Here is an 11,469-nt window from a genome sequence, read left to right on the forward strand (position 1 = left end):
GTTTATGGAAGCCCCAGCTCACATCATTTGATGGGGTCTAGCACACTCGCTTGTCTCAATTCCCAGTAAAAATCGGACACACACACACACACACACACACACACATTTCGGTGGAGATGATGGAAGAGACTGATGACTCTTGCAGGCACTTTTCATTCTGAGCTATGAATTGCTTCATCTCCCACACACTTTTATTAATGCTGGCTTTGTACCAAGTCCTCCAGGAAAAGTCCCAGTGTTGCAGAGCAAGCGTGACTGCGTGTTAGGGAGATGGACCAAAAAGAAACACAAAACAGCAAGAAGGGAAGAGATGCAGCCATTATAATGTAGATAACTGGCCATCAGGCAGACGGAGAGCATCAACTCTTAAATCACTAGCTACTGACTGGACTTGCATTTGAGCCACTGCAAGTCTCCCTATTTCACTCCTTGTAGCCTCCTGGGCGGCTCTGCTCTGTTCTCCCAGCCCGCCAGGTTGCAACGTTTGCACCTTATGTAGTTATTCGGCAACACCGTCAAACAATCAAGAGCCAATTGGCAGTAAAGCCCCAACCTTTGCTGCTCTCGCACCAACATTTCCAGACAAATCCAGCAGTGCATTAGCTTTCCTGTGGCAGAAATCACTTAGCAGCTTGCTCTGCGCATAAATAGCTGTCTGTCGCTTTTGTCTGCAGGTGGTGAAGGACAAGCTCTCCTACCAGCCTATGGTTTGTCACACAGTCCTGACAACCAGCCCGCCCTAAAATAGCAGCCCAAAAGGAATGAGAGAGCCAGAGGGAGCACGCTTGCAGGGTAGGGGCCATGCACACAGACACGGCTGGAACGAGAGCAAGTCCTTTTAGTCTTAAAGCTGGCTGACCTCTCACCAAGCCAAGCTTTGAACATCAGGAACAAGGCTGGTGCCTTCCACCGGGGTCTGATCAGATCCAGTCTACTGTGAGCTAGCCTTGGTAGCTAAAAGCCAAGTTATGGGGGCTTATTCTTCCCAGATATATTAAAAAACCCAGCAGTGTCGGCACCAGACTCTCTTATGCTGAGACCCCTGAAAATGCAACTCAGCCCTGAGCCCTGGAGCCCTTCAGTGCCCCATGTCAAGCCAGAGCTGCGAGGAAAGCTCAGCTCACAAGGACAGAAGGCAAAAGAGGGTTTCCACCAGGATCCTTCCCCTCCCACACAGCCCCATCCTGGCTCTGTGGGGCTTTGTGGGGGGACAAAGCCAGTCCCAGGGGGATGAAGACAAGGCTGACCAAAAGCAGAGGCCAATCCAGCCAGCAGTTCAACTGCCCGAGGCAGCCAGTGACCCCCAAGGAACTGTTGGGAAGTTCTTGCACACTTCCAGTCCATGTCATGCCCCTCAAAAGAGAAGAAAGGGAAGTAGGGAAGAGGGGAGCTATTCAGCAAGGAGAGGCTGAGGAGGGGAATCCCTGTTCCCCTCCTTGGCATGAAGTTTGCACCCCTCGACACTACCCGAAGTCCACAACCCCCTGCATCCCGAGGGAAATTGCCCAGAGAGGCGTTTCAGAGCTCAAAAGTGGACAGAATCAGTCCAATGCATAATTTGCATTCTTCACACCTCCTAGCAAGTGGGCAGGGAGTCACCACAGGAGATAAAGGCAACCTGCGCCTCTTGGAGGCTTGTCAGAAAACCTACAGACCATAACAGCTTCTCTCCTATGATGTACCATAAGTGATTAAAACAGCTGGAGGACAGGAGAGTCCAACGAAGAAGTTATCACCCTCATGCCACAAATTGCTCCCATCACCTCTGAGAAATTCTCATTTGCATGGCTCAAGGCAAGCCAGCCTGTGGTAGTTAGTGATGCTCCCCATTAGCTTTGTGTAATCAGCCTTTAAAAGAATAAGCCCAGGAAAGCAGAGCATTAATCATGCATTGCACTGGAGTTTGGGAGAACTTCGAACAGGCTCAGACAAACTCATATGAGCCAGAGGGCTCCTGCAGCAGCAACTGAGACTCTCCATTGTACAGCGCCTTGTGCAGGAAGTGCAGCGCTGCTCCGAGATCAGCACGGGGAGCAGCCAGGGCTGTGACACAAGCTCTCGCCAGCCCACCCGCAACAACACGACAAATGGCCCGCAAGCCATTTCTAAAGTGAAATAGTTCAATAAGCCCACACTAGCGTTTTATTTTTCAATATTTTCAGTGTATGAGGTTGTGGGTTCACAGAGTAATTCAGGAGGGGGAAGCTGTTCAAGACCTGGGTAATTACTGTAAAACAAACAAAAAATTACTTCTAGCCGTTGCTACTCACCGTGTTGCAACCCGTCAGGTGCAGCTCTTCCCTTCAGTACAGTCTTAACCTGACTCCATCTTTCTGTTCCCTGGAGCAGCAATCAGATCTCTGCTAGGACAGACTCAGTCAGGATCGGCTTGTTCAGAAACTCTCTCAGATCTCCACGTCCTTCCCACTTCAGGTGGCTGTGCGGGCTAACAGTCCCCAGATCACACCAGATACAACTAAGGACCTTGTGAACGTATTTCTAATACTGAACAACTCCCCTGCTACCAAAACACAGCAGCCACCTGAGCTCTCAGCATATGCAATGGGTTAATGCAGGTCCTTTTGGGCACCAGGTGACTCCTATTGTGCTAATTTTAATGAGATAAATGAGCCCAAGAGTCAGGTGTTAGGCTGATTGCTAATGAGTCAAGCAAGGCTGAGGTTTCAAGGACGGAGACCTTGGCTTTGCTTAGTTCTGTAATAAACACTCACCACTGAACATTTAAGAAAAAAAATCTTTTATTAAAATCAGAGCAAAAAGGGAAAATAAAACCAAAAAGCTTTGAAATGCAAAGCATTTAAGTAAGGCTTTTATGATTATACCATTCTCCTGTTCCCTTTCCCTTTAGCTGAGGAGAGTTTCATAAGGTAACACCTGTTTGGCAGTCCTGCACAGAGTATCACAGGCGGCGTTAACTAGCTTTCAGGGGGAAGAGAACATACTCATGTAGGCTGGCGGGAGCTGCTGTGGTTTGAATACAATCCCGTTCTCCTGAGGACAAAAGATACAACACAATGAGGAGAGGGGGAAGAAAAATCAACGGAGAGAGAAGCAGCATCTGTGGTTTTGAAGACTGACTTGCTGCCTCGGAGTTACAGACAAGACCACACGCTGTTCCTGCAGCTGCTGGGGCCTGGCACGCTCGCAGCAGTGCCCAGCTGTTTCAGACCCTGCTTCTGGGTGGTGAACCTTTTTGGTCACAGGCTCACAGTGGTGCTGCAGAAGATGGGATTAAGCAGAAAGAAATAAAGAGAGCTAGCGAAGAAGAGAAATAAGGTGGGGAATGAAAAGAGGGTGGAAGGGAGCTGGAGGCAGGAAGGACCCGAGTCTCCTAGTCCAGGCGGTGTTGGGGAGACAGCTGAAGCTGCTGGAGGTGGCCAGGTCATCAGCTCCATGCTTCTGGTTTGGCCTTGTCAGGATTTGTCTTACAATCAGGGCAATAGATCTGTTGCTTCCCACCCCTGCCCCAGACCTGATCTCAGCACAGGCCTTGGGGGGCATCCGTGGGCCTTTTTGTTTGGTCTAATCTGGTGGGTTTCTCTTTGAGTTTTCCTGGCTCATAAAACGGTCGTGCCACGTGCTCAGGTGGAGTCTCATTACCTTGCACAGCTGTGAGCCCACACGGTGCTTTGAGAAAGGGCCTCTCTCAATGTGTAGTTGGCAACCGTCGCTCTTTCTGGATCGTGGTGTGTGCACAAGAGGTCACCAGGACCTTTGATGCGTGCTACACCTAGGTCGGAGTATGGAGGAGCAGAGGCTGCCCAGACCGTCCATCCCTGCTTTAGGGCACTGAGACAAAATCCAAAGGCCAGACCCAGTCCAGATGTTCAGTGCCTTGATGGCTGCACTTACATGTGCATCCAGGAATCGAACCCAGGCCTCCCACGTGACAGGTGAGGAGTCTACCACTGAACCACAACAGCAAGTCCCTGCACAAGTAACACAACCACAACAGCATTTACCAGCTTGGGAATTGCAGGCAATTCTGTTTTTCCTTCCATTTCTCCTCTCCCATTTCTCAACTTTTTTACTGGGTTTTTTCCTTCCTTTTTAGCACAGCTATTATTCTGTTCCTTTTACCTATTACCGCACCTTTCCCCTCTCTATCCCCTTGGTTTAAGTGAGGCTCTAATGGTGAACAGACCTAGTTCTCACCCTTGGGGTTGTCACTGGCAAATGGGTTGGGACTCAGTTTACCCTTCTGCCTCGGAGGAGTGTAGGCCGGGGAGTGGTTGCAGAGGTCACTGGAGGCAGGTACAAGTACAGTGTTACCATTCACCTCACCTGCATTTTCCAGAGGGGAATCAGACTCCAAAAGACTTCTTCACCCATTGTATTTTCAGAGACATGTACTTTCCCCTCTGCTTCCCTCCTGTTTGCCAAGCTTCTGCAGATCCTGCGTGACTGGATTTTCCTGGGTGGGGGATGCTGCTGTATGAGAAGTGGAACAGTCTGATCATCTTCCCTCTGTTTGAACCCTCTGGGTGTGAAAAGTGCAAAGTTAGAAGTGACTTCGCACGAGCAGGGTGCAGGAACTTGGCTGATGCCATCCCAAGGGCCTTCCTCTGCTGGGAACCAAGGCCAATGAGAACTCAAGGAAGGGCAGATGACATGGGATTAAGGAGCCTGGGGTTTGGACCATTATGCTCCTGGGCAGAAGGAGATGGAGTGGTCTGTCAGTGCTCCCAGGGCCTTGCAGTGTGATTGCAATATTAGGGTCCCAGCTTGCACCCCTTTCAGCAAAGTCATGTCCATCCCTACTGACTCCTTTGCCTTTGCCAGCGGCAATTTTGCCTGCGTAAGGATTGCAGTCTGGGGCCCCATGCTTTTAGTCTGAATCTCTGCATCCTGAGTGTGGACAAAAGAAAGCCAAGCATGGATGTCCAAATGTCAGACTAGAATATGGCTCTTATTGTCCTAAACTGATGTGATTATTCCTGCTTAGCTATGCTTTGGGCACCGGTCCTGGCGCTGGCTGGTGGGAGACTACCCTGAAACAAGGCACCACCGATACAAGCCGGGTAGCTGTGGCTGAAAGTTAGAGCACAGAAACTGAAGGCATGCTAAGATTTCATTTGGCCCCATCCTGGAGGAGGGATAGGGAGAAAGGATGTTCCCCTGCCCTGCCTGGACAGAAAACCATAAGTCTCGACAATCCTCAGATCGCTACCTTTGCTTTCGAGTCAGGCCAGCCCAAAGCAAGTGTCTCTGAGGGGCACAGGTGCACTGCACAAATACTGGAAAGGCCTTCCCACAAACCAACCAGGGACGATTTATTTGCACCACACATTTCCAAAGCGAGCTGCCCAGTTACGGCACTTCCCAGGGAACGAAAGAGTCAGAGAACGGTGGTCACCGCCAGGTAACATTTATGCATGTTTAACACTGGATGGACGTAGCAGCAGGTGAGTTTGAGTCTGTGGAGCTGGGGAGGAGGCTGCGTGGGGAGATGAGGGAAAAAAACCTTAAATGTCCCGTCCCATTTTGGTCTGGACAATCAGACCCATGAGAATTACAGCCTGATTCTGCAAAGACCTGCACTACTGAGTAACTTGAATCACAGGCATAACCCAGCAGGACTCGAAGGAAAAGCTGCTGCCTGGAAAACCAAGCCCTTCCTCTACAGTTTTCAGAAGCTACTAGATGTCCTCCAGAAAAGCAGCTGTTGGCAGATGCCCGATCCTAGAATCGCTGCAACGGCTTCTCAATCTCACCTGGCCCCAGAGCAGCATGAAAAGGTCAGGGAGGAAACAGCCTCTATGAAACACCCAGGGTACAAAAGCGTTCCCAGCCTCTGCACAACCGCTGGATGAGCAGGACACAGGCCTCTCCAAACACCTTGGGTCATCCTGGGCGCGCTTGGTAACCAGACCCAGAACATGAGGGTACCTGTGATTGCACTTACAAAGCCAGGGGGTTACACCATATCTGTAAAAGTAGCAGGTGTGCTACCTGTGTGTGGTCCATCCTGACTGAGTTCGGGAGATGCAAAGGACTCGATAACACACGGGCAACTATTGCAGGGTGGAAAACGAGTGTCCGTGGCCATCTCCACAATGCAACACCCTCAGTTCCTTTCCTCCTCTGGGATGATTCCCCTTAGCAAACCGTGTGGACAGTCGTCCCGTTGGACCCACCCGAAGCTGCGCCACCATTTGCAACGTAGTCTTTGACATTCACCTCAGAGCTCGAGATGGGCTTGTGCCTCTCCTGCCCAGTGAACACAGTTTCAATTCCTCTCAGACACATCTTCATGTCCTCCCGGAAGGAAGGGGTATAGAGCCCGTAGATCACGGGGTCGGTGCATGTGTGCAGCAAGCCGAAGAGGAAGAGGCTGTGGTTGATGTACTCTGGCATCCTCTGAATCATGTCTGGCTGAAACCAGTACCACAAGCCCAGGAGGTAATAAGGGGTCCAGCAGATAATGAAGGTGGCAACGATCACAATGGTCATCTTGAGAGTCTTCATTCGTGCCTTGGAGATGTGGTCGTCTTTGCTTCTTGCCAGACCTGCCAGGAGGAGTCAATGGAGTATTTATATATGCAGAAAACCAAGAAGAGACCAACATTCACAGCCGTGCTTGCATCAGAGCTGGGCTGCAAGGCAATGGCTCTGATCCCAACAGAGCTGCGTGCTTGCGGGAAGAAGCACGGTGGACCTCTTGTTGCCTGGTGCCACTTGAAGGTCAAGGCGGGAAGGGGGATGTGGAACGGCCTCTTGTAGGACATGGAGGACAGCCCCACCATTCAGGCCAGTCCTGGAAAATTCAGGACAGCTGTTCCCTTCAGCTCAGCTCTGGCCCTCCCCATCTGGGCGGATTGCCCCTCCAAGCACTTCAGGGGGCCTCTCCCTGGGATGGACAGAACCAGGTGGCAGCCCGCAAGACCAGCACCCTTCATCAGTAGGGACCTATTTAAATCATGGCAAGACAAAGGGATTTTTGTGTCCCACTCGTGCCGCACGGAGCCGATTTCACAGGTATTTTATGCAGCCCCACCCCTTGGCGCTGATTGGCAGATAGGCCCCACCCCTCCACGCTGATTGGTAGGGAAGCGGGGGGGGGGCAGAGTGAGGGACAAGGGGGCGGCTGCTGTTTTGATTGCTGGCTGCCCTTCGTTTCGCCCCACCATCCAGCACCTTCCCCTCCTGGCAGTGAGGACCGCTGGCTCCCACTGCAGAGCCGGCATTTTATTTTTATTAAGTTTTTTTTGTCTGATTTTGCAGACAAGCCTGGATTTCATGCAAAATGCATTAATTTAGCAGATCCATATTACTCATCATACATTATAGCCTGGCCATACACAGCCAGGAACAGTTATGAAGATGCTGTCTTTTCTCATCCCCTTGTGCAGACTTCCCATATCTCTGCAGGCCCGGGGGCTGCCTGCCTCACACCCTTGCCCCGTGGTCCAAGCCGGAGGAGCGAGATGTTTTATGGTCTAAGCCCTCTTCTTTATCTCCTGTACCATATCCCATCCCCCAGCACTAGATTACAAAGGGCTCCCCTGACGTTTGCCATTTTCCGTCACGTTCCCCGTAACGTGGTTGCTGAGCCTTGTACAGCCTCAGAGATGTCAGGCAATTAGGTTAATTAGACAAGCTAATTCTGTGACATCTGAAGGCTTGGGCAGTGGAAATGACAGCGTTAAGGGTGCCCATAGGAACCTGGGGAGGAGTGCTGAACGCTAGGTAAATGCCCCCCGCTCACCCTTATTGATCTTCAGCTGCTTGCTGATTTCCCATATGATGCGGATGTAGCACACGATGATGACGCTCAGCGGGGTGACGTAGAGGGTGGTGAAGGTGAACATGTTGTAGGCGGTTTCTTCCCAGTGTTCCCGGAAGCTCCCGTGGGTCACGCATTGGGTGAAGTTGACCCCGGGGACGGTGTGCAGGTGGAAAAGGAAGAGCTGAAACCAAGCATGAGACAAGCATTCAGAGATCTGTGTTGTGGGGACATGATCCAAATGGAAATGGGCTTACCAAGAGCACCCTCCTTCCATCATGCTGCCTGGATAGCATTTTTAAGGAGGCCTAGTTGGACACAGGATCCGCCGGACGGGTTGGGAGCAGTAATCCCTAGTGGGGTCCCTTGGCCTACCATGGCTAAAAACAGAGGAGTCATAGGGAAGGGCAAGAACCCCATGGCGGGCAGACCTAGGATAACTTGACTCCACGGTGACTCTCAGCTTGGTCTCTAGAAACAGCCCAAAGCCTGGAGGTGTGAGCCTGCATATTTACCGTACTTGGTATCAGGCATGCTGTTTGCTTGCTCAGCACCTCGCTTAGCTAGGAATTTAAACTAGACTGGTCTGTCAGCACTGATGCCAGTGTCGGGGAGGTATGCACTAGGACAACACGGTGACATCTAGGCTGCACTGTGTGCCAGGAGGAAGCAGACTGCGTCAGAATTAAGACTAACTGCTAGCATAATTTCCTCCAGTGGCTCGACAGCCAAACCCGGGCATTGTTTTAATTATTTCTCGCTATGTGCCAGAAGACAAAATTGTATTGTGTGCTGAATATTAACAAAAATGTTAACGATTCCCACAGCAGATTCTTAGAAATACAACTGTGATAAAGTCTCTGATGCAAGGCAGGTTTTTCTGAGCTTTTTGAGAATGACAGTATTGTCCTCCAGGAAGAAAATTATTCCAGCAACAAAAATAGACTTTGTTTATTAAGAAAAATAGCCCTGAACAAGCTCTTCAGCGGATTTTTTTAAACACAGTGGTAGTTGGATTGATTCAGTAAGTGGCCAAGGAATGATTTATCCTTGTCAGAAACTTGGAATACACTCATATAGCTACAGCACTGTAAAGTAGGGACATGGGGCTGGAAAATGATCTCTGGGGTTACCACATCCAGGCCTCCAGTACTGGAGACAGGAGGGGATATTGCAGTCTAGCTAGAAACCCATCACCTTCTCCATCTGTCTTATGCTAGTGATTATTTCCTCCTGGGTTTTCAATTTTCAACGACCATATCGATAGGACAACAGGATTGAGAAGAGGAGCAGCTTTAAGCGGTGGCAGAAGCCGAAGAAAGAAGAGGCCGATAGTTCATTCTGGCCTTTTGGATCCAGTCTAGTCTGCAACATCTGTAGTAACAGTGCTTGTAGCTGTTTGCCAAGCCAGCTGTAGCCCAGTACAACTATAGCATGGCTTATATCTAGATCTGGGAACCAAATAACCCTACGGATACCTGGAACAGCAGTCTGTAGAGCTGGTCTCGCTGGGCTTTTCCTACCCAAACTTTTCACTGCTGTTACTGGCTTTTAATTTCTCCTAGTAACATTTGGGAGTTTAAGGGCTTCAGGGAGCTGACGGTATTTGAATGACCACACTGTTTAAACACGTGCTGGAGCAGGTCTTCTCAACATGATGGGTTAAGGTGATCATTGACATCTTGTCCACAGAAGGGCATCCAGTGCTGCTAGCCCCAGTGGCAATAATTGTGAGAAATAATTGGCCAAATAGCCCAGTGCAGGCAAGACTGATCATGCAGTCTGAGGCAGCAGGGCATTGCAAATATAATCCCTGCGCCCACTGGATGGGGGAATTGGGGTAGGACTGATGGGGATGCTCAAGGGCAGGGTCTTCAGTGCCTCAGGCTTGTTCCCGGTGCAGAAGAAGGAGGGAAGGAGTTGTGCCCATGGAGAATGGTAGAGACAGAGACTGTCTTTTTGCTTCCCTTCACCCAGTCCTGCAGCATTAAGTGATGAGGCTCCCAGCGGTTGCCTTCTGACAGCGGGTGCGGACACACAAGACTACCTTGGAGCCAACCCACTACTCCAGAGGAGAAGTGGAGCAGGCACATAATGCCTTAGATTAGTTTAAGTCACCCCATGGTGGGGTGAAGTCAACCCTCAGCAAGTGAGGAGTGACTATACACCAGTATAAGTTGCACCAGCGTACTGGCCGGGTGTCTGCTCTCGTTGGTGACGTCACACCAAGGCAGTCTTTTGCTCAATGCAAACTGATTTCCCTGTCACTCGGTGGTCAGGCACTGGCATGGCACATGCAGGCGGCAGGCAGGTTGGGAGCGGCTTGTGCGTCCTTGCCTTGCTACAGAGCCATTTTACTCCAGGGTGAAATTCTGGGTAAATCACTCTGCAGGATGCGCGTTGTGTGTCTGCACTGATGTTTAGGCTCCGTTTCAAAGGCATGTTTTACTTGCAAAATAATCTGCCTTTCCTTCCTCAGTTAAACAAGACATCGTAGCTGCTACTAATCATTTGATCAACCTCATTGTGCAGCTAACAACCTAAAAGCCATTGCACCAAATTCTGCTCTCAGACACATCTGTATAACCGACTGATTTCAATGAAGAGGGGTGCCTGGCCATAAACGAATGCAGAATCTGACGTGTCTGAGCTGTGAGAGTGATTAGCTTCTGTATGACTGGGCCTTGGTATCGATACCGAATATGCACACGGCTCGGTGAAGTGAATTTCCTTGGGCAGGGAAGAAAGGTGCCAGCTGGCCACTGAGAGAGGTTTTGCAATAGCAGATCCATCCCACTGAAATCTGAGGCCAAAGCCTCAGCTGGTATAAATCACTGCAACTCCACAACGTTAGGTCTGACCAAAAACCCCATAGGAAGAAGAGATTTCCATAGCAAATATATATTCCCATTTAAATTAATAGAATTGCGTACCCAAAGCCTCCATGGAAAGAAGGGAATTCAGGAGTTAATGAATTCCTATTGAAAACAGCTGACTGCAGGAGCTAACACCACCAATGCCAAGCTCAGCGGAGGTTTCAATTACCGTTTCCTAACAGCTCCACACCCCAGAATCACATGGCTTAACTCGCTCCTCTTCAGAAGCTGGAACAATGGAAGAGTGACAGGGAACAAGGGAGCACTGATGCGATCCTTCCCACCAGCTGCCTGCGGGATGTGCTAAGCAGAGTTTGGAGACGCCAGACTCACAAGGGGATTTGGGTCAGCAAATAGGCATACAGCACTGGAGTCAGAGCCAGAAACTCAAGTTTTAGTCCTAGCTTCTGAGACCATTTCCTCCAGGGCTCTGCGACTTCATCTCCTGCATCTCACCTTCCTCACGTGTAAGATGAAGGTCATCCCATGGACCACTCGCACTAGGAGTGGTGAAAACAAAAGAAATAACCTTTGTAACCTGCTTCGTCAATCCCCCCTGTTCTTATGATTAACTTGAGCATATACAGGCCGGACTTTGTCCCGTCTGAATGCTTCTCGGTGTTCCAGGATGTGTTTTTACACAGACCAAGCTACAATTTTGAAGGGATGATATGGTGCTACTTGCAAGATCTCATCTGTTTAGATTAAACACTTCAACGTTCAGCAACAAGCTAAGACTGGGGTTAAGGTGGTAGAGTGTTGGACAAAAGACTGATGGGATACATTATTGTAGGCAGTTTTATGACACCCCCCCCCCCAGTATCCAAGCACTTCACCTCCTTTAAT

At 50.0% G+C, this 11,469-nt stretch overlaps 1 protein-coding gene across 2 annotated transcripts in view; it reads right to left on the reverse strand.

The window, feature by feature from the left end:
• Positions 1-2,746: 2,746 nt before the first annotated feature.
• The window catches only part of GNRHR (gonadotropin releasing hormone receptor), a 15,040-nt gene continuing 6,317 nt past the window's right edge, over positions 2,747-11,469 (reverse strand). Inside the window, exons 2-4 of one of the 2 annotated variants that reach the window (XM_019503978.1) lie at positions 7,730-7,931; positions 6,202-6,530; positions 2,747-4,501 (exon numbers count right to left, since the gene is read on the reverse strand). In XM_019503978.1, the coding sequence (XP_019359523.1) occupies positions 4,478-4,501; positions 6,202-6,530; positions 7,730-7,931 (555 nt within the window). In that variant the 3' untranslated portion in view covers positions 2,747-4,477. Of the gene's footprint in view, positions 6,531-7,729; positions 7,932-11,469 lie in introns of both variants that reach the window. The other variant, XM_019503977.1, reaches the window with a different exon arrangement.

This window comes from Gavialis gangeticus, unplaced genomic scaffold (genome assembly GCF_001723915.1).
Source record: "Gavialis gangeticus isolate Ggan-Ray unplaced genomic scaffold, GavGan_comp1, whole genome shotgun sequence".
NCBI lineage: Eukaryota > Metazoa > Chordata > Crocodylia > Gavialidae > Gavialis > Gavialis gangeticus.